The 27905-nt window shown below is 36.3% G+C and overlaps 1 protein-coding gene across 1 annotated transcript; it reads right to left on the bottom strand.

Annotated features, from left to right (window-relative positions):
• Window positions 1-43: 43 nt before the first annotated feature.
• Window positions 44-20503, bottom strand: LOC117994724 (pro-neuropeptide Y-like). Its single transcript, XM_034982680.2, has 3 exons — window positions 20403-20503; window positions 1910-2078; window positions 44-872 (listed from the first exon to the last, which is right to left on the bottom strand). The coding sequence occupies exons 2-3, from the start codon at window positions 2074-2076 to the stop codon at window positions 758-760; spliced, it is 282 nt and encodes a 93-aa protein (XP_034838571.1). The 5' UTR covers window positions 2077-2078; window positions 20403-20503; the 3' UTR covers window positions 44-757.
• Window positions 20504-27905: the final 7402 nt, after the last annotated feature.

The following is a 27905-nucleotide window of genomic DNA, read 5'->3' as shown; positions in this document are numbered from 1 at the left end:
CTGTATTGCATTTCAGAAATAAGTAGGTACCTAGGTACTTTTATTAAAACTCTACAACTAGATGACCTAAAACTATAAATTTAACATTGACTTAATAAGTTTTCACATAAATCGAACAGAGTTGTGGCTGAAAATCCCAAAAATAATTTTCACCCAGCCTGAAAATTTATTCGTAGGATTAAATTTTTTTTAAAGTACGTTAATTGACTAGAAATTGATACTTAATTGACTAGATTAAAAGGGTAGTACAATTTGGCATTCAAATTGACAGTTAAATAAATGATACATAATAAAACTATAAATAATTGACAACAATTATTTAAGCGTAGTATTTGGCTAACTAATTACTAATTGGGTATTTGACTACATCAAAAATAAATTATTTCTCAGTGATTATTAAATAGAGGGTCTTCCAAAATACGTAAAATCCACGTCCTTTGTTAAGTGTAATAACCATTTTAAATTATTGATTAAACTAAAAAAAGCATGTCAAATGATTGTGACGTCACACACCGGTATTTCATAGAATGTCGCATACTAAGCGCGCGTTTTGACGTTTGATAAAAAGTTACTGATTTGACTACGGACAAATACCGTATTCTTAAATCCTAATGTATTTAAAACAAAAATCGAATAAGAAATTACCTCATAATTCACTAATACAATAATATTTACAATTGTTTAATTCATATCCATCAGAAATAAATATTAAGGGACGTTTTTGTTTTTTTTTACAATTTCGATTCCATTTTACTTATTACTTATATCCAAGGTTTTTAAACATAGCGTCTTCGTTATGCATTTCGTCGAAAAACGGCATTTCTCTGAAGACAATCGACGAATCGGCTATGTGCATTTGCCTTTTCCCGTATCTGCAATAAAAAAATACATTTCAAACACTGATAAAATGAAAATTGTATTTCATCTTAAAATATTTTTCTTCCAATGTATAACAACGCCATCTAGCAATTTAGTTATAAACTACGACCATCCACGAAACCAAAACGAAACCAAAATGTTGTAAGCACTCAGATGGAAAATAATTCATATCTGCAAGCTTGCAAGCGAGAGAGTTACGCCATCTAGTGGCAAGTAGCTTTAATACAAGTTTTTAATTGGTGGCCAGCACGGAACAGAAAAAACAGGTGGCCAGTATAGTTAAAAATAACTTAAATATCGAAGAACTAAATACAGACTGATTTTTGAATGGATGTGTTATTTAAATTTTCATAATGTGAAAGTTTTTCATAAAATTCTCTACAAGGCCCACGTTGGGCGCCAAACAAAAAAAATTGATTTCCTTTCTCTTTTCTGTTTTTCAGATTTGGATGATTTTGATTAAATTAAATATATGAAAACTACGCGACGCGACGTTGTCCACGCAGACTACTCAAATTTCTAATCTCCATTCTCTATTTCACCCCCTTAGGGGTTGAATTTTCAAAAATCCCTTCCTAGCGGATTTCTACATTATAATAGCTATCTGCATGCCCAGTTCGATCTGTCCAATAGTTTGAGCTGTACGTTGATAGATCAGTCAGTCAGTCAGTCAGCTTTTCCTTTTATATATTATTTAGACTAGCTTATGCTCACAACTCCATCCGCGCATCCAGGATTACACAAATTTCAAACGCCTATTTCACCCCCTTAGGGGTTGAATTTTCAAAAATCCTTTCTTAGCGGATGCCTTCGTTATAATAGCTATCTGCATGCCAAATTTCAGCCCGATCCGTCCAGTAGTTTGAGCTGTGCGTTGATAAATCATAGTAGTCCTTCAAGTAGTTGGAGATTGATTATTATTGTTCAACGGTGTCAAAGCATTCGGGACGTTTCGATGGGGTAAAAGTACCGATATTTGTACCGGTAAAAGTAACAATACATGTACCGATAGGTTATTAAGTTTACGTACCGTCCTCTGCCATGAACAGAGTAGTACTCCTGAAGCTCCTTCAAGTAGTTGGAGATTTGTTCAGCTGTGTCGAAGCGTTCGGGGCGGCGCGGGCGCGGGTACTGCGCCTGCGTCGCGCACGACAAGATGGCGCTCAGCAGCAAGATGGCCGACAGGAGGGCGCGCATGGCTGCAACAAATGTTTTTTTTAAAGAATATTAGCCATATTAAACGACTAATACTCCCCTTTCCCCATCCAACTAAGCGTTGGAGACTAACTAACAAGCTTGTGCTAGGAGTAGGTACGACAATAGTGCAACGGGCGGGGTTTGAACCGTCGATTTTTTTCGGTTTTCAGTCCACTCCTTTACCCGTTGAGCTATTGAGGCTCACCGTCATGTCATTATACCCTGAGACACAGGTTTATTAAACTTATTTCAAGGTTCCCGACAAAAAGTTGTAAACCGACAGAGTTTTTTTAAACTAGCTCATGCTCGCGACTTCGTCCGCGTGGACTACACTTTCTAACCTCTATTTCACCCTCTCAGGGGTTGAGTTTTCAAAAATCCTTTCTTAGCGGATGCCTACGTCATAATATCTATCCGTCTAGTAGTTTGAGCTGTGCGTTTATATATCAGTCAGTCAGTAAGCTTTTCATTTCATTTCATTATCATAACTGGTAAACGTCCACTGCTGGACATAGGTCTCGTGTAGGGACCCCGCAGTCTCGTTTGACGTCGTCCTAGAGAATAGACTCCTCTTCTATCTATCTAGTGGACTGCGTTTTCCAGTGCGAGATCGCCATTTTAACACCTTGGGACCCCAACGTCTATCAGTTGTACGAACTATGTGCCCTGCCCGTTGCCACTTCAGCTTCGCAACCCGTTGAGCTATGTCGGTTACTCTAGTTCTCCTACGAATCTCCTCATATCTAATTTGATCACGTAGAGAGACTCCAAGCATAGCTCTCTCCATCGCCTGCTGAGTGAGCCTTCTTATGACCACAGTTTTTAGAGTTCCGTACCTCAAAAGGAAAAAAAGAACCTTTATAGGATCACTTCGTTGTTTGTCAATTTTCAAAGTAAGATTACTATACCCTGACCATACCAAGTGGGATATCATATGAAAGGGCTTTCTTTACCTGTAAGTGTATATTCTTAAAAAGATTTATATTTATTTTTATGAAAAGATACTTATAAAAAATATCTATTATATATTTGACGACCTCCCTGGCGCAGTGGTGAGCGCTGTGGTCTTAATAGTGGGAGGTCCCGGGTTCGATTCCTGGCAGGGGTTTGGAATTTTATAATTTCTAAATTTCTGGTCTGGTCTGGTGGGAGGCTTCGGCCGTGGCTAGTTACCACCCTACCGGCAAAGCCGTGCCGCCAAGCGATTTAGCGTTCCGGTACGATGCCGTGTAGAAACCAAAGGGGTATGGGTTTAACAAAAACTGCCATACCCCTTCCAGGTTAGCCCGCTATCATCTTAGACTGCATCATCACTTACCACCAGGTGAGATTGCAGTCAAGGGCTAACTTGTATCTGAATAAAAAAAAAATAAAAAAAAATCTATATGTATCAAGGTAAAATATTACAGAAAGATAATTTATCCACAATCTATCTTAATTAAGATAGCGGAAGCATATGCAAATCCTGTATTTAGATAACTGATAAATTACAAAAGAACCGATGCTGTTCTAATATCGATTACATAATTAAATCCCGATTCGTAGATTTCGATTATCATTTCCATAAACACATAATCGATTCAATCATTATCGATTGTTACAATCAGTATCGTTACTCTACACTACAGGATATACTATTGCGTATATAAGTATTTCGAAGAGTGTGTCCAAGAAATTTTTGACCTGTGGCCCTACCGCGGTTGTTTGACAGCTACAATGTCACGATCGCAATCATCTCTGATTGGTTAATGCTCGCTCACTATTGGCCACAATGCATTGTTGCAACAAGAATGACACAAATTCAGCCAATCAGAACAATTGAGATTGTAATAATGATTGATGCAGGTTTTAGACAATCGCCCTACTGGTTCCTTCACCTTTCTTCTATCGTACTGTAGGGCATCGTCGCTGCGTAAGCCCTACTGGTCGCTACAGCGTCACCGGGGAGGATGGCCAGCGCGAAGCTCCGCCTGGGGGTGAGCTCAAGACTCGAATAAATAATTTGAGAGGTCGGGGGGCAACGTCATCCTAAGGGCGCCTCCTGTGAGGCTCGGACCACGGCTTAGGGTAACGTCGGGATGGGAGGAGCTGTTGAACTGATGTTTTGGTCCGTAAGTCCCCGGGGGCGTGACACAAGGCCACGACCGCTGTTACATTGCTTTGTGTAGCCCTGCGAGAAAGGGGGCATTGTCGGTCATTATCTGGTCGTCAGGATCGTTAAGGACTTGCTTAGGGCGTCTTTTGTCGGGAGGATCATTTCTGTGGGGTGTGTACGTACACCCATGTCTATTTTTTGTAAAAAAATCCATGTCGGCCATCTTGGATTTCAAAATAAATGTCATCATCAAATTCAGCGCCCTCGAAAACCCTGAAAACGACACCCATGTCTATTTATTTAAAAAAAATCCATGTCGGCCATCTTGGATTTCAAAATAAATGTCATCATCAAATTCAGCGCCCTCGAAAACCCTGAAAACGACACCCATGTCTATTTATTTAAAAAAAATCCATGTCGGCCATCTTGGATTTCAAAATAAATGTCATCATCAAATTCAGCACCCTCGAAAACCCTGAAAACGACACCCATGTCTATGCGACACCTCCAAAGATGCGTCGATGCCGGCGCTCTCAAAGACCCTGCGCTCGTGTTATGGCCGACGCCGTCATGATTTAAGGTGACGCAGTACACTCGACCGAACCTGTTTGCTTTTCATTTGACATTGTATGAGAAAGGTGAGAGGCACGATGATTTTCACTGAAATCAAGGGTTTAGGAAAAGTATTTTTGAGAAAAAACTACTGAGTTTATGTTTGCAAAGTATAGTTATTTCAACTAATGAATAAATAAACTATGTCTAATGTTAAATTTCTTTAGAATTTTCATACTCCTAATCTTATTTATTTACATCCAAAGTTGTCATAAATTTAGTGTAAAAATAGGAATCTTTTGAGGCTATTAACTTTAAAATCAATATTTTTTTCAGTGTTTCATATATCAATAAACCTAGATAATGACGAGATTAATCGATATAATACTTAGTTTTGAGCATACAATATCAAATAATGGAGTAATTACCCTCCTACGTTTGTATGAAGAAAGCATCGAACTGAGCCCACTTAAAATCATCATTTAAAATTGCACCATTTGCATCCGAATTTCCGTTTGAAAATATAACTGTTAGTATTCCATCCATTCCAGGGTCCATTTTGACCCTGCTCTTACTAGACTAGAGGGCGCCAGGGTACTGGTTGCACACGGGCGCCACAAGGGCTAGAGACGCCTCTGCCGCACGCCCCCGAGGCCGTGGCGTGAGTCCACGTCCGGGTGTCGTTAGAAATCGGGGACCTCGTCTTCGCCGGCGAAGACGCTGTAACAAGGTTGAGTTGTATAGCCCTACGAGATAGGTAGCACTGTCAGTCATGGTTTGATCATCGGGATCGTTAAGGACGTGCTTAGGGCGTCTTCTATCGAGGGGGGGTAAGGCATCGTCAAGGTCTGCTCCCATATGTAGTCAAAATTCCACGAACAAGTACGAAGCGATTGGCTTCCTTGTTTCTGCTTTAAGTAACTAAAGAACTCTTATAATAAGAGAGAGAGAGAGAGAGAAAGAGAGATAAGAGTGAAATTATTCTACGTACTTACATAAAGTGCTTACCTTTAGAAGGAGGTAGCGGATTTGTAGAGCGTTGTCTTATATATTAAATTTCGTTGAGACCAATAAAACATCATATAGGTATGAGTGACAGAGACAACGCTCTACAAAGCTGAAATGTCATTCTAAAGGCCGATGTACGTTACTTTCTGCCCCGTACTGTACAACATATTTAATACAAAAGTATGTACCTACTTGGAATGTACGAAACATTTCGCAGTGAGGTGCGCATTTATTCAGACATTTAAAGTTATTTCGAGTATCTCTACGGTTAAATTTTACGATAAGTGAGTTTAAGATGTGTAAGAGGAAAAGGCTGTGAACAATATATTTAAGCTATGAAGAATATGTGTGTATAAGTGTGGATTTCATCACATTGTATAAATCGCCACCGACAGAAGCCGATGGAAACAGATAAGCCATTCGAGGACAGTTTGCCAGGACCACGATCTTCAGCAATGAAGGAACGACCGGAGAGAGAGATGAAGAATATATTCTACTAGCTGATGCCCGCGACTTCATCCGCGTGGAATTAGGTTTTTTCTCAGAATATTTTTAAAAGGGAACTCTCTTTGATTTTCCGGGATAAAAAGTAGCCTATGTCACTCTCCATTATCTATACCCATGCAAAAAATCACGTCAATCTGTTGAACCGTTGCGACGTGATTGAAGGACAAACCAACAAGGGTAGGTACTGATTTAACGTATATTTTTTTGGTCGTTTTTATAGATAATGGTATGGAACCCTTCGTGCGCGAGTCTGCCTCGCACTTGGCCGGTTTTTTGGTTATTAGGTAGGTATTGGTATATTAGGTCCCGTCGTGACCACGACCCGTGCAATTGACTTGAAATATCGACAAATAAAAACGCCAAATTAATCGTGGTAGGTACCTACCCGTTATCTACATCAAAATATTGTCGTTAAACCACGAAAATTATTTGAAAATTATTTAGAAACCTTTTTTTTTTGTTTATTAAGAATATTAGCCATGTTAAATGACAAATATTCCCCTTTCCTCTCCAACTAAGCGTCAGGCTTGTGCTAGGAGTGGTACGACAATAGTGCAACGGGCGGGGTTTGAACCGTCGACCTTTCGGTTTTCAGTCCACTCCTATACCGGTTGAGCTATTGCGGCCCGATATACTTTATATACCTACACATAAAAGGTACAAAAAACACTATAAGTCCCGCTAAATGCTAATGCGCGTGGCCGCTATTTTAGTGACGCCAGCGCCCAGCACTAGACTGAAGTTTTGAGCTGATGGTATATTTATATTTCGGCTGACGTCAGAATAACTTCATTTCGATGTTAATGAGACATGGTTCCAGCGTAATAGCAATTTGCGGGACTAATGTCATAAAAATTATAAATGGTAAAAATCTTTTCTGATTTATGATTTATTTATTCATTTGCTTTCATGGTTACATGAAGCCCCGTTAGGGCATTGCAAAGTTAGGTAGATTAACAGTACATACATGCTAAATATATAATTCTTATACAATTACATGCAAACTACGTGTTACATTATTTTATAATAGATTTTATCAGGTAATTATATAGGGCATTCATTTTGAATCGAAATTATTATATTTATTGATCGCACTAATTAATTAAGTTAGTTATAATGTCAATTAGTTTCTTCTTTGTTAATAATTTAGTAATATTAGGTAGGTACAAGTATGTAAAAATCTTTTTATGTAGGTATGCTATTTTTAAATCGAAGGTATCATTATTATAATAATAGGTAACAGCTTTACAACCTACGGTCGACCAATTAAAGCCCTTGACACATGCATCCGCCATGTTTGTCAAGCTCTTTGCCGCGCTTTGCGACGATACCTATTTATAATTTCACAGAGCCGACAAAGGCAAACTAATTTGTATAATGCGTTGACGCTACCCACTTGTAGTTTTACAATATTATGGAGTGTTTTACAACTTTAATTTAAAACTTTATACCACTTGTAGATAACTTAAATCTCTTTAATCGTATTCGTATGAAACATTAAAGTTACAAATCGCAATTCGCGCATTTGCGTACCTAAGTACATAGCTATTCGCACTGAGTTAGCGCGGGGGCTATGCGGGGTGTGTAGGGCGTCCCCCCGCCTCATACCCGATTGCCATCTCGACTTGTCGCGGACTATAGGCATACGAGTAGATGTACGCAAATGCGTGAATTGCGATTTGCCTATAACTACGAGTATGCTGATAATGATATTAATTAGGTATTGACCGTTGCACGTTAAAGGACAAAGTATTAAAAAAACAATATAAATTGTCTATGATTTTCTTGAGAAAAAGCAAAAGGCCAGTGTACACTATCCAACATGAACCCAGCATGATTTACGACGCAATAATGCCCATACAATATCAGCAGGTCGTTTATTGGTGGAATTATGAAATATCGCTTGCAATACCTGCACTTTATTTGAAAATATTAGCTCTTAGCGAGCTCTATTAAATTCGATTTTCTTCTGGAAATACCTACTTATGTATGAGTTTACATAAAATGTATAAAAATTCTTTATGTAAAGCTCGAAGTCATATAATACGCGCGTTGGCAGCAACGACGCATAGGATTTTTCTATTATTAGACTTTTCTTTATTCTATTTATTCAATGATCTAAGTATCTATTCTGTGTTACGATCAAAACTATTATCCACAGTTAAAACTACTTTTACCTGAATAAAACCAGTCAAGTGCGAGTCAGGCTCGCGCACCGAGGGTTCCGTACTCAAACGTAGGAAAAACAGATTGATTCTCTTGACCCCCCACCTCAACCAGGTCCAAGTACAGATGGTCCCGACGTCAGGGGTGAGAGAGATGCTGGCAGTCTAAAAGAAACCCATCTCTCTGCTCCTATGACAAGGAAAAGAGCTAAGAGGCTACAATTAGACATTGATTAAAAACTGTAATTCTTTAGTAAATAATGTATTTGTGTGTATTTTTTTTTCTCTTTAATTGTTTTGTTTATTTGCATATTGTTTGTTTTATTTGTATTTTTTTTTCTTTGTTGGGGAAGATAATCCTATGTTAATTTGTTTATTATGGGGGAGATGTTGTGGGTATTCTACAATAAAGTTAGTTGTCATCCGATACGCGTTTCATTAACACAACAACAGTCAGTCTGTCTGTCTGTCGGTCTGTCAAAAAACCTACAGGGTACCTACTTCCCGTTGACCTAAAATCTTGAAATTTGGCAGGTAGGTAGGTCTTATAGCAGACATTACGGAAAAAATCTGAAAACCGTGAATTTGTGGTAACATCGCACAAAAAAAATTAAATTGTGATCATGAACTAAAAATTAGTATTTTTAATTTTCGAAGTAAGATAACTATATCAACTGGGGTATCATAATATGAAAGGTCTTTACTTGTACGTTCTAAAGCAGATTTTTATTTATTTTAATGCATCATAGTTTTTGATTTATCGTGCAAAATGTTGAAAAAATACAATTGTAGTACGGAACCCTCGGTGCGCGAGCCTGACTCGCACTTGGACGGTTTTTTTATTTGATTTTAATTAAAACATTCATAGAGTAGGCAGGATACTAAAACTAAACCAATTTGGTGGATCGTGCTAACAAAACAAGCTACCTATTGTTTAAAATGTAAAAAAGTTGTTTTCTTTTCATCGGCAAACGTGCGCCACATTTCCCCTGTAATCGCGAGTGAATTTTCCCTCTTTTCAATAAATCGGCGAGGAGAAAATTACAAGCCTTTTCTACGGCAGGTTTAGTGATGTGCTTCCATTAAACATTTAAAATGTCGATCTAACGATGATTGGTTTAGATATTTTAATTTTTTGGTTTATTTTGTAGTTATACTAGTAACTAGATGATACATGTGACTTAATTTAAATGTTTTTATTTTTCTTAAAAAAACCGGCCAAGTTGGGGGTCAGACTCGTGTACCGAGGGTTCCGTACTACAGTCGTATTTTTTCGCCATTTTGCACGATAAATGAAAAACTATAGTGCGTAGAAACAAATAAAAAAATGTTTTAGAATGTACAGGTAAAGCCCTTTCATATGATATTATCTTACTTTGAAAGTTGAAAATACTAATCATTTGTTCATGAACACATAATTTTATGTATGACGTAACCACAAATTCATGGTTTTCGGATTTTTCCCCTTACGTGTGCTATAAGACTTACCTACCTATCAAATTTCATGATTTTAGGTCAATGGGAAGTACCCTATAGGCTTCTTGACAGACAAACAGAAAACAAAGTGATCCTACAAGGGTTCCGTTTTTCCTTTTGAGGTACATTTTGTCTTTCGAGTTATATCATTAATTCGATACATCTATCGATAGTTACTATGATCACATCACTAGTGGCGGGTGATTTGACGCGTTTACAACAACAGGCCGATTGCTGCTGATCTATTCTTTGTGCTATCCGACACGTTCTCTCATTCATCGCCAGTTATCTGTAATTAGTGGCAGCTCTCTCATTACTGAGGGTCGGGAGCCCTTCCACACATAATGGCCTTGGTCTTAATAATAATGCAGTGTGTTAGATCCTAGATATTATATTTTTAATTAGATGATGCCCGTGTGAGATTTAGATAAAGAGAGAAGTTAAGACAGTGGGCTTTAATAGTGATGATAAATTAAATCCAATGATTACTAATGAAAGTTATCATTTATCAATTATTTGTCAGGTAAGGCCAAATACTAAGTAATTAAAAATCAAGCAAAGCATCTGCTGTATTATTTCAAAGTAAGAATCCTAATCATCTAAACAGGCTTCTATAATAATTAGAAGCTAACAACCTAGTGTTTACTTTTATCTCAATGTGTAAAATAAATAGCCCAAGAGGGTAGGTGATAAATACAGAAGTAAAACCAACCAAGTCGAATAATAACTGAATTGTATTTGTTCAGCATTGATCTATTTATATTAAAATGAAACTACCACCCATTTCGCTAAGGTGTTTAGTCATGGAGAAGAAAGGGCAAAGAAACTCCATAACACACATCTTTTAAAACATTAGAACGTTGAGTAAAGTAGTAGGTACGTATTTGGTACACAGTTACAACAGGTAACCTATAAAAGGCAAATGATTACATTACATTATAATACAATATAAGAATACTTAACTTCAGTAAGGTCCGCTGTGTTTGCTCTGGGCTGTCGATACAAGACTGTCCCCTCTCTGTCGAGGTAGGGTACTTTTATAACACTGCCATCGCAAACAAGGCGGATATCGACTATCACATGATCTTAATATTAATCATTATTTATTTTAGGTTTGTTGACAAAAGGTATGTTGACACACCCAATTTACAATAATAAAATCAGTGACATTGATGGTCTACGTATTAATAATTTACAATAATAATAAGCGACTTAAATTGTCAGTTTACACAACATTATTATTTCACATAATAGCTATTGCCAACTGTATGTTGACAATAGCTTAATATAATGTCACTCTTAGTATATTGACAATATTTAATTTACAATGAATAATTAGTGACATGTATTGATAATTTATATAATATTATTTTTCATATTTTCATATTCCTAGATACCAAATTAAACAAGAATAAACAATAATAGTTTTACACTATTGTATTGTATGACGACAGTAAGAAACTAGGAACATTGACCTTGTATCCGGAAACGGAATAACGATTCTGTTTTAAACATCACAACAAACATTTACTTCAGACTCCCAAGTTTATGATTAGATGAATTTTAGCATAATAATTATGTATCCAATTTTATCGTAATATAACACGGCCATACTGACAAGTACTTCGCTCCCGAAGTACATAGGGAAATACGGAGAGAAAGGAAAAAAAATCCTTATGTTTTGTTTTTTTTTTTTTAATACCATTCGGCAATAATAACATTTGTCCCTTTTAGGATTAAAAACTCTTGTCCCGTTTGGGAATCTCAACGTTTGTCTCATTCGGACATCTCAAATTATTTATTATTATTATTCATATTACCATTATAAATTTACTATAATAGGTATGTATTTATTATTACATTTACCATATTTATTTATTTTATTTTTAATTTATTTACCTTTATTATTATCAATATTTGTTCCATTCGGAAATCTCAAGCTCGTCCCATTCGGGAATCTCGATATTTTGTTCCATTCGGAAATCTCAAGCTCGTCCCATTCGGGAATCTCGATATTTTGTTCCATTCGGAAATCTCAAGCTCGTCCCATTCGGGAATCTCGATATTTTGTTCCATTCGGAAATCTCAAGCTCGTCCCATTCGGGAATCTCGATATTTTGTTCCATTCGGAAATCTCAAGCTCGTCCCATTCGGGAATCTCGATATGTGTTCCTTTCGGAAATCTCTTAGTTCGTTCCTTTCGGAAATCTCTCAAGTTTGGTTTTTTTTTTTTTTTGTCCCATTGGGAGTCTTAACATTTTGTCCCATTGGGAGTCTTAACATTTGTCACAGTGAGTCTTAACATTTTGTCCCATTGGGAGTCTTAACATTTTGTCACATAGTGAGTCTTAACATTTTGTCCCATTGGGAGTCTTAACATTTTGTCACAATATAGTGAGTCGTAACATTTTGTCCCATTGAACTTTTTGTCACATGGTGAGTCTTAACATTTTGTCCCATTGGGAGTCTTAACATTTTGCCACATAGTAAGTCTTAACATTTTGTATCCTTAAAATTTTTTTTTTTTTCTTTTCTTTTTTTCTTTTTTTTCTTTTCCCTTTCCTTCCTCTCCGTTCTCCTTCTGTCATTTAGCATAAATTATTAGTATGTTTTATTATAATTCGGCCATCTTGATAAGTACTTCGTTCCCGAAGTACATAGGAAAATAGAAAACTGCAGCCCGTGAAATTAAATCAACTACGGCAACAAAAGCACCGACACAAAAAAAAATAAGATTGTGCCATTCGCAAAACAAAATTCAATGATTCAATGTCAATGTTACTGTCATAAAAACTAGGATAGACGTCAGACAGAAATTAGAGTAGAAGAGAATATGTTTTCTTTGTTGATTATGTCTTAGAAACAAGTGTAGTGGATGCAAACCAACTCAAAACAAGAATAAATTGATAACACGTAACGTAGGTATTTAAAATGTTCTGATAGCATTACTGAACAGAAAAAACTTGAGCAGGTAATCTGCCTTACGTTGCTAAAAAAGTAATTTAGTTAAATAATAAAAGTTACTTGAATGGACCATCTCTTTTGTGTTGTTTTAAGAGAAGAAAAATGGTCGAGTTATTTTAAGAAGCAAAATAAATAAATAAATATAGTTTATGTTTAAGTTACATAAATCAGAATAAGGTAATTTCTTCAAGTTTCGAGTTGTAAGTACGATGCAATTTCTCAAAATTGCAAACCTACTGATTTGATTATTATTATTGTTTCGGTATATCATAACTTTCTAAATGATTTCACATTGTTATATACTTTATCAAAAACCGTTCGGCCAATCTGACCTCTAACTAGACTTATTCTTATCCAAATAAATTATACCACAAACACGTGGTTTAAACTTAAAAGTTGCACCAAGTTCACTTCGAAGCAGCACATAAATACACTTCACCTAACTTTCAAAATTGAAGCGACGTTCCAACAAAAGGTGCCACACGAGCACCAAGTGCCGATGACAAAAGCGCTGCAGGGTGCTTTGGGATCATCGGACACGAACACCACGTGCCGCCGACGACAGGTGGCAGCCTGTCGCTTCGAGGAGAGGCCACATCCACGATTACTGAAAGCATTTGAAAAGTATTAGTATTGCGACAAGAAAAGAATTATCGTATCCCACTTCTGATGTGAGATTTAGATAAAGAGAGAAGTTAAGACAGTGGGCTTTAATAGTGATGATAAATTAAATCCAATGATTACTAATGAAAGTTATCATTTATCAATTATTTGTCAGGTAAGGCCAAATACTAAGTAATTAAAAATCAAGCAAAGCATCTGCTGTATTATTTCAAAGTAAGAATCCTAATCATCTAAACAGGCTTCTATAATAATTAGAAGCTAACAACCTAGTGTTTACTTTTATCTCAATGTGTAAAATAAATAGCCCAAGAGGGTAGGTGATAAATACAGAAGTAAAACCAACCAAGTCGAATAATAACTGAATTGTATTTGTTCAGCATTGATCTATTTATATTAAAATGAAACTACCACCCATTTCGCTAAGGTGTTTAGTCATGGAGAAGAAAGGGCAAAGAAACTCCATAACACACATCTTTTAAAACATTAGAACGTTGAGTAAAGTAGTAGGTACGTATTTGGTACACAGTTACAACAGGTAACCTATAAAAGGCAAATGATTACATTACATTATAATACAATATAAGAATACTTAACTTCAGTAAGGTCCGCTGTGTTTGCTCTGGGCTGTCGATACAAGACTGTCCCCTCTCTGTCGAGGTAGGGTACTTTTATAACACTGCCATCGCAAACAAGGCGGATATCGACTATCACATGATCTTAATATTAATCATTATTTATTTTAGGTTTGTTGACAAAAGGTATGTTGACACACCCAATTTACAATAATAAAATCAGTGACATTGATGGTCTACGTATTAATAATTTACAATAATAATAAGCGACTTAAATTGTCAGTTTACACAACATTATTATTTCACATAATAGCTATTGCCAACTGTATGTTGACAATAGCTTAATATAATGTCACTCTTAGTATATTGACAATATTTAATTTACAATGAATAATTAGTGACATGTATTGATAATTTATATAATATTATTTTTCATATTTTCATATTCCTAGATACCAAATTAAACAAGAATAAACAATAATAGTTTTACACTATTGTATTGTATGACGACAGTAAGAAACTAGGAACATTGACCTTGTATCCGGAAACGGAATAACGATTCTGTTTTAAACATCACAACAAACATTTACTTCAGACTCCCAAGTTTATGATTAGATGAATTTTAGCATAATAATTATGTATCCAATTTTATCGTAATATAACACCCGCGACTTCGTCCGCGTGGATTGAGGTTTGAAATTTCCGTGGGAACTCTTTGATTTTTACGGTTCCGTACCTCAAAAGGAAAAACGGAACCCTTATAGGACCATTTTATTGTCTGTCTGTCTGTCCGTCTGTCTGTCAAGAAACCTACAGGGTACTTCCCGTTGACCTAGAATCATGAAATTTGGCAGGTAGGTCTTATAGCTGACATTCGGGGAAAAATCTGAAAACCGTGTATTTGTGGTTACATCCACACAAAAAAAATTAAATTGTGGTCATGAACTAATAATTAGTATTTTCAATTTTCGAAGTAAGATAACTATATCAAGTGGGGTATCATATGAAAGGGCTTCACTTGTGCATTCTAAAACAGATTTTTATTTATTTTTATTCAACATAGTCTTTGAATTATCGTGCAAATTGTCGAAAAGATACGACTGTAGTACGGAACTCTCGTTGCGGGAGACTGACTCGCAATTGGCCGTTTTTTTTGCAGTTTAAAAAGTAGCCTATGTCACTCTCTAGATCTTCAACTATTATCCATTTTAAAAATCAGGTCAAAATTTCTTATTAGGTAGGTTTGCGTTAAATTTTCTTAAGATATAGGTACTTAATGAGCAAATGTAGCCAAATTATGGCAATATGCAACGAAGTAAAACTTTTCCAAAGGAGAATTTTTTTTTTTTTTTTTTTTTTTTTTTTTTTTTTTTTTTTTTTGACATTTTAAAATTAACTTTTATTATTTAATAATTACTTGAAGATGGAAACAAATAAACTATTAATAAACTTAAATCTAAAAAAAAAAGAAAACAATATTAAATTATTAATTATTTATTTTTAAACTTCCATACATGTTTAATGTCACCGCGACTTCGCAATTTACATAACTGAACCGTTTCAAAAGGGAGGAATTATAAAACTTTGTACGTGCAAAAGACATCAGCTGTGCGCGGCAACCGCCATTTTGAATCTCACGTATCTTATTAGAATGTTGCCAGGCGTAAAAACAATATCCGACGCGGTCTGAATCCCTTTGACTTGCAACACTGGGCTTTAAAATTCAAAGTTTGAATTTCGAATTAGAAATGACGTAGCCATTTTGAATTTCTGTTAATTGGAGCTTTCAAATTGGGTGATATTATAATTTTATTTTATTCTCTGTTGGTCTTGTATTTGGAATATTTATTACAGATTTGTAATTTAACTAGCCGGTTTCCCTCGGCTTCGCATGGTGGGTTACAACTTAATCAACTAATGTTAACGTCTGACTCAATATTATAAGTCCCGCAAATTGCTATTGCGCTGGAACCATGTCTCATTAACATCGAAATGACGTCTTTTTGACGTCAGCTGAAATAAAAATATACCATCAGCTCGAAACTTCAGTCTAGTGCTGACGTCACTAAAATGGCGGACAGGCGCATTAGCAATTTGCGGGACTTATATTACCTTCCTTGTTAAATGTATAGTACGCGACACGGCAATCGAGGAGGGAATCCCCGCCTCATACCCCGATTGTCATCTCAAACTGTCTTGGACTATAGTTAGAAAGAAAGAAAGTAAGAAAGAAAAAACGTTTATTTTTTAAAGCTGTACCACACATTACCAGTTAGAACTGGTTAGGTTATCCCGGCGCCTCTAATACTTGAGTAGTAAAGTCAAGAGACCTCAAGTAGAAGATGCGCGGGAATAAACTATGTCATGTGTGGCACAACCCGAAAAAAAGGTCCCGACTCAGCATAAATAAATGTCTTGCGCAAGCACTTTTTTACATGAGAAAGTTGCTAGATGGACCATCGATAATAATAATATAATAGAATCACTAGATCGTATATTGATCGATGATGATTTTTACCATTTTGTTACAGAATTCTAATAATTCGTAGACAGTTAGGCAAATTAATTTAAATAATCTTATTTTTAAGGATTTCATTTTTCAATGCGTTATTTTTATGCATTGAATATAAAGCAAAGAGTTAAAAGGTTTTAAATTAAAGGTTGTTTGTATTGTAAGATATTTAAGCTATTGTTAACTTTAGGATAAAAGGTACTGTGCCTTTACTTGTTAAAATAAAGATAAATTACTCGGTAAGTAAGCTGTGATAGCCTAGTGGTTAGGACGTCCGCTTTTCGGAGCTATGTGCGTTTAAGTAATTAAATATCACTTGCTTTAACGGGGAAGGAAAACATCTTGAGGTCCCGTACAGCATCAGGATTGAGGAGTTGAAATCCAAATTTTTTGTGTCGCAAAGTATCTCTGACGATTAAACAAAAATACATACAATTTAAAACAAAACAATTATAAAAACTTAACTCATATAAGTTGTTCAAAATGTCATCTACCTTTCACGAAGTTGTGAAGTCTAGATATTAATGAGTTTTGCTGAGATATCAAAGGGTGCCTGCCGTATGTAATGGATCAGAGGGCTTAAAAGTACAGTGCTAGTGTACAGTGGAAGTATAGAATCGTAATCACGTTTTTCTTTCTTTTTAGGGTTCCGTACCAACTGCCTCCAATTGATCGGATCCAAAAGCGGGCTGTTCGACTTGTGGACGATCCCAAACTAACCAGCTCGTTGGAAAGCTTGGAACACAGCAGAGACATAAGCTCTCTTTGCGTGTTCTATCGCCTCTATATTGGGAAGCACTCTGAAGAGTTGTTTGATCTCATTCCACCCTCCTTTTTAGGGTTCCGTACCTCAAAAGGAAAAACGGAACCCTTATAGGATCACTTTGTTGTCTGTCTGTCAAGAAACCTACAGGGTACTTCCCGTTGACCTAGAACCATGAAATTTGGCAGGTAGGTAGATCTTATAGCTGACATTTGGGGAAAAATCTGAAAACCGTGAATTTAGGGTTAGATCACACAAAAAAAATTAAATTGTGGTCATGAACTAATAATTAGTATTTTCAACTTTCGAAGTGAGTGACTATGTCAAGTGGGGTATCATATTATGAAAGGTCTTCACCTGTGCATTCTAAAACAGATTTTTGTTTATTTTTATACATCATAGTTTTTGAATTATCGTGCAAAATGTCGAAAAAATACGACTGCAGTACGGAACCCTCGTTGGTCGGTGTTTTCCTTCCTTAACGGAACCCTAAAAAACGTTGGATTTACTCAAATAATAGGCACACTTGAATTTTGTTCGTCAAATGATACTTAAGAGCTCTCGACAATTTCTGACATCTACCACAAGTAGATATTTTGAGGTAGCTAATTAGTAAATTTAAATAATGCTGTGATAGCCTAGTGGTTAGTACGTCCGCCTTCTAATCGGAGGTCGGGGGTTCGATCCCGGGCACGCACCTCTAACTTCTCGGAGCTATATGTGCGTTTTAAGTAATTAACTAACACTTGCTTTAACGGTGAAGGAAAACATCGTGAGGAAACCTGCATGCCTGAGTGCTACAATGCATGTTGCAACAATGCATTGTAGCCAATAGTGAGCGAGCGTCAACCAATCAGAGATGATTGCGATCGTGACATAGCTGTCATTCTCCCGCAATCGCGCAGCAGTGACCCTACCGCGCTTGTTTGACAGCTACAATGTCACGATCGCAATCATCTCTGATTGGTTAATGCTCGCTCACTATTGGCTACAATGCATTGTTGAAACAAGAATCGCACAAATTCAGCCAATCACAACAATTGAGATTGTAATAATGATTGATGCAGGTTTTACGAAATCGACTAACTGATCTCCGCACCGCTTCGCTTCAATGGAAACGCACCCCAACTAGCTAGTAGGTAGCTAAGTAGCTAGTCTGCCTAGGTGGTTAATGTAGGTGTAATAAAAATATGATACACGGATGCTAGGACGTTATGTAGGAGCTTACAAGTTATTTATCTTTACCTACTATGTAGGACGATTTATAGTACAAGCTGACCCGCCCCGGCTTCGCTCGGGTGGAATTTTGAAAATCGAGGTGGGGGTTGAATTTCCAAAAATCCTGAAACAGGTAACTATTTCTTCATTTGTGACCTAAAATACAAATACCAATTTTCATGCAAATAATTTGCAATAGCGTGTACGTCTATTTAGAGTCTTTAAATGTAAAATTGATGTTCTGTCCTTTTTTAGCAATATAAAAAGAAAAGGATGCAGATAAGTACACTAAATTAAGTTAAGACAAAGACAACAGAATCGGCGCCAGTGCTGACATTTTTCTTATCACTTTTATGGAGCGTCGTAAGATTTTAAGAAGAAGAAGATAGGTTTATTATTCGTGGTGTAATGTGTAAAAGAAAGGCTGGAAGAAATCTCTGTTTAGAGATAAGCATTTCCTATGTAACTTAATTTATTATTACTTTGTAACTACAATTTTTGGTACATGAATAATAAAAATAAATAAATAAATGAAAATATCTGAAAACCGTGAATTTGTGGTTACATCAGTCATCACAAAAAAATTATAATGTGTTCATGAACAAATAATTAGTATTTTCAATTTTCAACGTAAGACAACTATACCAAGTGGCATATCATATGAAAGGAATTTACCTGTATTCTAAAACGGATTTATATTTATTTTTGAACCGACTTCAAAAAAAGGAGGAGGTTCTCAATTCGTCGGAATCTTTTTTTTTTATGTATGTTCCCCGATTACTCGAAGACGCCTGGACCGATTTTGAAAATTCTTTTTTTGTTTGAAAGGGTATACTTCAAAGTTGGTCCCATTTAAATTTGGTGAAGATCTGATGAACATCTTCGAAGATAGATACTGGAACTCCTCAACGGATAAGAGTGAATTGCTCGCGATCAGTGTAATAGCTTAGTAAACAGTAGATTTTTAACCAGTCATAGCATAATTCCATGGGACCACTAAAAATTGTGAAATAAAAAAAATTTACAAAAAAAATTAAAACCAATGCCAATGAGGTGCCATTGTGGAGTCTCATAAAAATATGAAGTCTAGACGATTCGCGCAGCTAAAGCTAATTGGCACCGGCACCAAAAAGTATTATTATGGAACTATATTAACTCTTGTATACATAATATATTCGGTACCTAATAAATTAAATTATTTTTCAATTTTTAGTGTTTGTGTATCGAAGTCGGTTTTTATTTTTTTTGTAATATGCATAATAGTTTTTGTTTTATCGTGCAAAATGTCGTAAAAATACGCCCGTAATACGGAGCCCTCAGTGCGCGAGTCTAACTCGCACTTGGCCGGTTTTCAAGTTAGTTTTTGGCAATTCTGCCAGCGTGCTGGGCAATTAAATTTTCGTATTTTATTTAATATAATAAAATCTCAATTTGTTATTACTTACAAATAAAATACAAATAAAATACATATTTTCAAATAAGTGCCTACCTACATATTTTATTTTTCATAATATTAAATAAGCTTAGTTTTTTAAACATAAGTATATTTTTTTAATTTTAATATTTATAGTAATATGAATTTTAATTTAATTGACTTGCATTATCTATTAATTAATAGTTAATACTGCAGCTGAACCACTATTTTGAAAATATCAGTAAAAACATGCAACCATTATATAAATACTTATATAAAAATGTTATAAATTTTAATAAACAAAATTTAATAAAATAATGCGATGTGTGATTCAATTTTAAAACTGGCCGGCTATGAAATAACATTTTTCACTTATTTTACTGTGCACGACAAAAGACCTTTTAACATCCAGTCGACAAATATTTTAAAAAGTTAAAACAGAAGTTCTAAACTCACCTGCGACTCGAAGTTTAGTTAACTTTAATTAGCTCGCGTCGGTTCAGCGGCGCTTAGACAGTGGAGCGCGCGCGGGCTCGCGGCCGCTTTTATGTGATCTTGGTGCTTGCTGCGTGAGGCACTGAGGTTGTACCCAGTGTTACAGGTGGGCGGCGCGGACAGGGGAGGCGTAGAGACGGCTTTGTTTGTTTTTAATTAGCTCGCTTCGCTTAGACAGTGGGGCGCGAGTTGCAGGTGATGACAATTGGATCCGAGATTATGGTCGCTAACTATGAGCCTCATAGAAAATCTCAGAGTCACTTAGCGGGTGATGGAGAGAGCTATGTGCGGAGTTTCTCTACGTGATCAAATCAGCAAACCAGTTGTGTAAGAAAATCGTATTTATCGTTATCGTAATCGTCGAAAAATTTTGCCCTTTGATTGGTTGATTCGCTGTTTACATTTTTTCACAGCCAATCAAAGGGCAGAATTTGTTGACGATTACGATAACGATGAATACGTTTTTCTTACACAATTGGGGGGCTGGAACGAGAACATCCGTAGGAGAACTAGAGTAACTAACATACCTCAGCGGGTTGCGAAGGTGAAGTGGTCCCCGTCTCTAATGCACGCCTTCCTTAACATCAACTACGCACTAACCTGAGTGAAGTTTGCTTAGCAACACACATGTTTGACTACGATTAGTCTGGGTCGCGATGTCTTCCGTCAGAGTAAACAACTCCTGTGAAGCATATTATATGCCTTGGCGACGTAAGTATGGAAAGTGTGGAGTCGACTTGTGTAAAAGAAATTTGAAAAGCGGATGACGGAGTTTCTATTCATAATGATGATGATGAACATCTATATACAGGATGTAACCAGAACGCTAGCAAAAACTTAGCATGATTGTTAACTATAAATACCAATAACCATTTGCCTCCTTTTTAGGGTTCCGTAGCCAAATGGCAAAAAACGGAACCCCACTTCATCTAAATATAAAAGGAAAAGGTGACTGACTGATTGATCTATCAACTCCCAGCTCAAACTACTGGACGGATCGGGCTGAAATTTGGCAAGTAGATAGCTAATATGACGTAGGCTTCCGCTAAGAAAGGATTTTTTTAAATTCAACTCTTAAGGGGGTGAAATAGGGGTTTGAAATTTGTGTAGTCCACGCGGACGAAGTCGCGAGCATAAGCTAGTTTCTTATGAAATAAAATGATCTTTAAGGCGACTCCGCGCCACCCCTGTTCTCATCTTAGTAGCATCTTAACATCTTGCGTCTTTGAGAGGTGGATTTTTGTAATTAAGCCATACGTATCTCGGGATTTAAGTTTAATGAGTGCGCGGATTCTACTTGTAATTCAATTAACGCGTTTAACAACCAATTAACGAGGAAGGGGGGTCCCGGGTTCCCATCCTGGTGGGCCTATTTTTGGAGATCTATTAAAAGCATAAGGGCATTGTTTTGAGTTAAGTTTAAGTTCAAAACAATGCCATGTTTATGTTTTTAGGGTTCCGTACCTCAAAAGGAAAAACGGAACCCTTATAGGATCACTTTGTTGTCTGTTTGTCCGTCTGTCGTGTCTGTCAAGAAAACCAATAGGGTACTTCCAGTTGACCTAGAATCAAGCTAGCAAGGTAGGTCTTATAGCACATGTAAAGGAATAAATCAGAAACCGTGAATTTATGATTAGGTACATCATTAAAAAAAAAATTGTGTTTATTAACCAATAATGAGTATTTTAAATTTTTAAAGCAAGATAACTATATCAAGTGGGGTATTATATGAAAAATTTAATTACTGAATATTATGATAAAATGTAATTGCATGTACCTAATGTTTTCAGTAAATAAAGGCTATATTATTTTATTATTATTATTATTATTATATGAAAAATTTAGCTGTAAATTCTAAAACAGATTTTTATTTGCTTTATTTATCGTGCAAAATGTCGAAAGAAATACTCGAGCACGAAACCCTCGGTGCGCGAGTCTGACTCGCACTTCGCCGGTTTTTAATGCATCATTATAATTTATTGCAGAAATAGTTCAAATACGCGGCAAACCCCGCAATTACGAGTGGGTGTGCAAGATTGCAAAATCAATCTATGCAACTCACACCTCGCTTGCGTTCTATTCAAAACTTCCCATTTCATACTAAACAGTTAGGTTTGCGAGATGATTAAACTTTTATTTATATCTTAAACTAAATAATATAGTGCCCGTGACTTCGTCCGCGTGGACTACACAAATTTCCAACCCCTATTTTACCCTCTTAGGAGTTGAATTTTCAAAAATCCTTTCTTAGCAGGTGTCTACGTCATATTATATAGTTATCTGCATGCCAAACAGCCCGATCCGTCCAGTAGTTTGAGCTGTGCGTTGATAGACAGTCAGTCACCTTTTCCTTTTATATATTTAGCAGAAGAAAAGATTGCAGGATAGTTCTATACAAGGTAGGCAAGCCGCCGCAGTAAGCAACAGTGCACAATCAATCTATGCAGATCAGACCTCGGTTACGTTCTATTCAAAACTTCCCATTTCATACTAAACAGTTAGGTTTATAATATAGGTTTTAAATATAGTGCCCGTGACTTCGTCCGCGTGGACTACACAAATTTCCAACCCCTATTTTACCCTCTTATGTAGGAGTTGAATTTTCAAAAATCCTTTCTTAGCGAGTGTCTACGTCATATTAGTTATCTGCATGTCCAGTATTTTGAGGTGTGCGTTGATAAATCAGTCAGTCAGTCAGTCAGTTACCTTTTCCTTTTTAACCGACTTCAAAAAAAGGAGGAGGTTCTCAATTCGTCGGAATCTTTTTTTTTTTTTTTTTTTATGTACGTTTCCCGATTACGCGAAGACGCCTGGACCGATTTTGAAAATTCTTTTTTTGTTTGAAAGGGCATACTTCAAAATTGGTCCCATTTAAATTTGGTGAAGATCTGATGAACATCTTCGAAGATAGATACTGGAACTCCTCAACGGATAAGAGTAAATTGCTCGCGATCAGTGTAATAGCTTAGTAAACAGTAGATTTTTAACCAGTCATAGCATAATTCCATGGGGCCACTAAAAATTGTAAAATAAAAAAAATTCACAAAAAAAAAAAAAACCGACTTCGATACACAAACACTAAAAATTGAAAAATAATTTAATTTATTATTACCGAATATATTATGTATACAAGAGTTAATATAGTTTCATAATAATATTTTTTTGGGGTCGGTGCCAATGAGGTGCCATTGTGGAGTCTCATAAAAATATGAAGTCTAGACGATTCGCGCAGCTAAAGCTAATTGGCACCGGCACCAAAAAGTATTATTATGGAACTACCTATATTAACTCTTGAATACATAATATATTCGGTAATAATAAATTAAATTATTTTTCAATTTTTAGTGTTTGTGTATCGAAGTCGGTTTTTATTTTTTTTGTAATATAAAGGAGGATGGGCAAAAATGTATGGAATCTGGTACCGGCTCTAATCGGTGTGAATGATACATCGTTGGAAAGGTCTTTTTGTATAGAATACGGCGCCGTCCTATTGTCATCGCCCGCGCGATGATGCGATGCGATTTCATCGTGTGATGAGATACAATATGAACGCATCGCATGATCGCGCGATCTTCAAAGGAGATTCAGTACTAGAACACAGTTTGTTTGAACGCACGGGACGCGCGATCATTTTCGTCGGACGCACGCATCATCGCACGAGCGATGACAATAGGACGGCCGGCGCCTACGTCAGGCCACTCTCCGGGCCAGTCTCAGTTCGTTGTCCAATCGGAATAATCTAACGTTGAAAGTTTTTTATTTGTTTCGCTACCTATTAAAACATTTCAATCTTTGACATTCTTTGTCTCAGGTATGCAGGTTTCTTCACAATATTTGATTCACTGTTAAAGCAAGTGATATTTTATTACCTTTAAACGCAAATAACTCCGAAAAGTTAGAGGTGTGTGCCCCGGATCGAACCCCCAACCTCCGATTAGAAGGCGAAGGAACCACCAGGCTATCACAGGTTACTTACAAAAAGTACTAATTATGTGTGCATAAAAATAATTAAAAATCTCTTTTACGATGTATATGTAAAGCCCTTTCATATGATGCTCCACTTGGTATAGTAACCTTACTCTGAAAATTCAAATTATTATTTGTTCATGAACACATTTTAATTTTTTTACGGTTTTGAGGTACGCCTCCGGGTTCCGTTTTTCCTTTTGAGATACGGAACTCTAAAAATTTTTTTTACAAAAAAAATAAAAACCGACTTCGATACACATTCGATACGTAAACTAATTGAAAAATCCTATTACAATGTAAAGGATTATTTAAATGATAAGCAAGCTTGGGAATGAGTTGCTTAACGACTTTGTGATAGTTCTAATAAGTTTCAATAATTTTGTAAAGTGGTGATAATAAAAAGAATACCCGGCTGAGTTTGTTGTGGGCTCTTCTCAGACCTGGGCGCGTTTGGAACCCTCGTAGCTTTAGTTTTAAGTTTGCGTTATAATTATCACCACTATATCTTACAAATCTAACACCATACCAGACCATCAATAAGCGTAAATTATTACCTATTTTGAATAAATCATTTGACTTTGACTTTGACAAACACTAAAAATTGAAAAATAATTTAATTTATTAACGAATATATTATGTATACAAGAGTTAATATAGTTCCATAATAATATTGTTTGGGGTCGGTGCCAATGAGATTTTAAATGGGACCAACTTTGAAGTATACCCTTTCAAACAAAAAAAGAATTTTCAAAATCGGTCCAGGCGTCTTCGGGTAATCCGGTAACATACATAAAAAAAAAGATTCCGACGAATTTAGAACCTCCTCCTTTTTTTGGAGTCGGTTTAAAAGAATAGGATGCTATTTAATTTAATAGAATAGGATGATATTTGTGGTGAAACTTTAATAACTGTAACATCTGTATATACATACATATCCACATGTGCAATAAAGAATATTTGATTTGATTTGCCTAAATTTTAACTACTGGACTATCAGCAAGTATACTTATAAATGCCCTTTAAAAATATCTTTAAAAATACCTTTAAAAATATCTTTAAAAATATCTCAAAGCGGCTCGGCAAATAACAAGGTTCCGGCTTAAGAACGGATCAGATATCTGACGCTTCCGATTTACCTAACTAAAAATTCATTGGAGTATTTACGTAAGACAAATGGCGCCGATTCTGTTGTCTTTCTCTAAACTAAATTTAGAGTATCTGCATCTTTTCCTTTTTAATATTGCTAGAACGGGACGGAACATGAATTTTTTTACATTTAAGGACCCTTTAATTTTAGTGCACGCTACAAATTTAAACTATAGGCTCGCGACTGGCAGCTAAAGTCACGAGGTTTGACAGCTCTAAATTAAATTTAAAACTGTCAAACTGTGTCTGTCCTTTTCATATTACATTAGTAAGAAAAGGATACATACACTCTAAAATTTAGTTGTGCTCAGAATCATTTAGATACCAATGTTTAGAACTAGCTTACCTATGCCCGCGACTTGGTCCTAGACTATATTTTATTTCAAACCTCTATTTTACTAAACTTATTAAAAAAAAACTTAGCAGATGTCTACGTCATAATGCTTACAGTACGCGGCCGAAATCGGAGGTGCGTGACCGGGATCGAACCCCCGATCCCCGAATAGGAGGCGGACGACCTAACCACTAGGCTATGCTACAGCTGATTTTTACTTTGTCTTATATCGTGAATTAAAACTTGAAGCGTTTTATTTTTTAGGGGACACCTTAACATAATATTACGAAACGCGTTTTTTAGGGTTCCGTAGTAAACAAGGAACCCTTATAGTTTCGTCCTTCCGTCCTCGGTTAATCTCAGAGACTATTAGTGCTAGAAATCTGTAATTTGGCATGGTTATAAATATTAATTACGCTGACAAAGTGGTGAAATAAAATTGTGATAAATATTTTTTTAGGGTAGCTCCCCTACATGTAAAGTGGGTATGAATTTTTTTTCTCGTCTACCCCATAGTGTGGGGTATCGTTGAATAGGTCTTTTAAAAATACTATGGGTATGGGAACATCATTTTTCGATTTCTTGATCTGTTTGTAAAATATGATGTCCCCCCCCCCCCCCCCCCCCCCCCCCATCTATCAGCCAAATGGTAGGAACGTGAAAAAATTCACAGCAGTAGTATATATAATCAATTTTAAAGGAAAATCATGGCTAAGTAGAGTTCACAGGTTAAGGAGTTCTACGGAACCCTACACTGCGCGTGGCCCGCCACGCACTTGACCGGTTTTCTTATTGTTTTATTCAGATACAAGTTAGCCCTTGACTACAATATGAGTTGATGATGCACTCTAAGATGGAAGCGGGCTCACCTGGAAGGGGGCAGTTTTTATTTAACTCATACCCCTTTGATTTCTGTCTACACGGCATCTTATGGAACTCTTAAATCGCTTGGCGGCACGGCTTTGCCGGTAGAGTGGTAACTAGCCACGGCCGAAGCCTCCCACCGGACAAAAACTGCAAAAGTCCTCTCTTACTCATAAAATCGGCAACAGATGGCGTTGTACGGCATTGCATCGCGCGTATTTACGCCTCTAGAAACAATGATATAACAAATAGGGTGGATTATCTTTACCACAAAACACTTCACTTAACTTTCATAACCGAAGGAATTTTTGAAAAGTCTCTTAACCCTGAATACTTCATAGTTAACAGAGGTTAGACGAGATTTAATAAACCAAACAATACTCTTGGATTACGATCGCCACGCCATCTTATGGTAGTCGGCTATAAAAGCGGAGCGCGTCCAAGTATGGCGTCAGCTCTCAAAAAATTATTTTGAGAAAGCTCCCCAACTCACTAGCAGTCGGGGGTTATTCCCGTTGTCACACCCCCGTGTGTAACACTGTGACACAAGGTGCCAACAATTTCAAAACATTGCCGTTGAGTCACTGTTACACAACGGGAATTTTTTGAACTTGTTGGCACCTTGTGTCACACCTACATAAATACATAATATTATTGCTCGTGTATCAAGTATTAACTGATTGTGCACTTTTCCGGGATGTTATTTATTTTTAAATCCAAGATGGCCGACATGGATTTTTTTAAATAAATAGACATGGGTCGTTTTCAGGGTTTTCGAGGGTGCTGAATTTTATGATGACATTTAGTTGTTGTAGTTACAGTGAAAACTGAAAGGTCGACGGTTCAAGCCCTGCCCGTTGCACTATTGTCGTACCTACTCCTAGCGCAAGCTTAACGCTTAGTTGGAGAGGAAATGGGAATATTAGTCATTTATAATCGCTAATATTCTTAAAAAAAAAAAAAAAAACTTACGGCAACGTTAGTTCAGATTTTCGCCACCTTGCCGCACTGGTACAGTGCGACACAAATGGCACAATTGCAAATAGAGTTGCCCAACTATCGACAGTTTCGCTATCGATAGATGACCTTGAGAACTAGTAACAATATCGATAGTATCAATATCACAAATTAACTTATGCTATTGATCAGAA

Source organism: Maniola hyperantus, chromosome 27 (assembly GCF_902806685.2).
Source record: "Maniola hyperantus chromosome 27, iAphHyp1.2, whole genome shotgun sequence".
In the NCBI taxonomy this organism is placed as follows: Eukaryota; Metazoa; Arthropoda; class Insecta; order Lepidoptera; family Nymphalidae; genus Maniola; species Maniola hyperantus.
The sequence above is the reverse complement of the archived record's forward strand: the minus strand, read 5'-3'. Positions and strand labels throughout refer to the sequence as shown.

Excerpts from the sequence above, each read along its gene's own strand:
- LOC117994724 (XM_034982680.2), bottom strand. The coding sequence starts at position 2,076 with ATGCGCGCCCTCCTGTCGGCCATCTTGCTGCTGAGCGCCATCTTGTCG. Across the intron at positions 873-1,909 it reads TCTGTTCATGGCAGAGGACG|ATACGGGAAAAGGCAAATGC; the intron begins GTACGTAAACTT and ends TTTTTATTGCAG.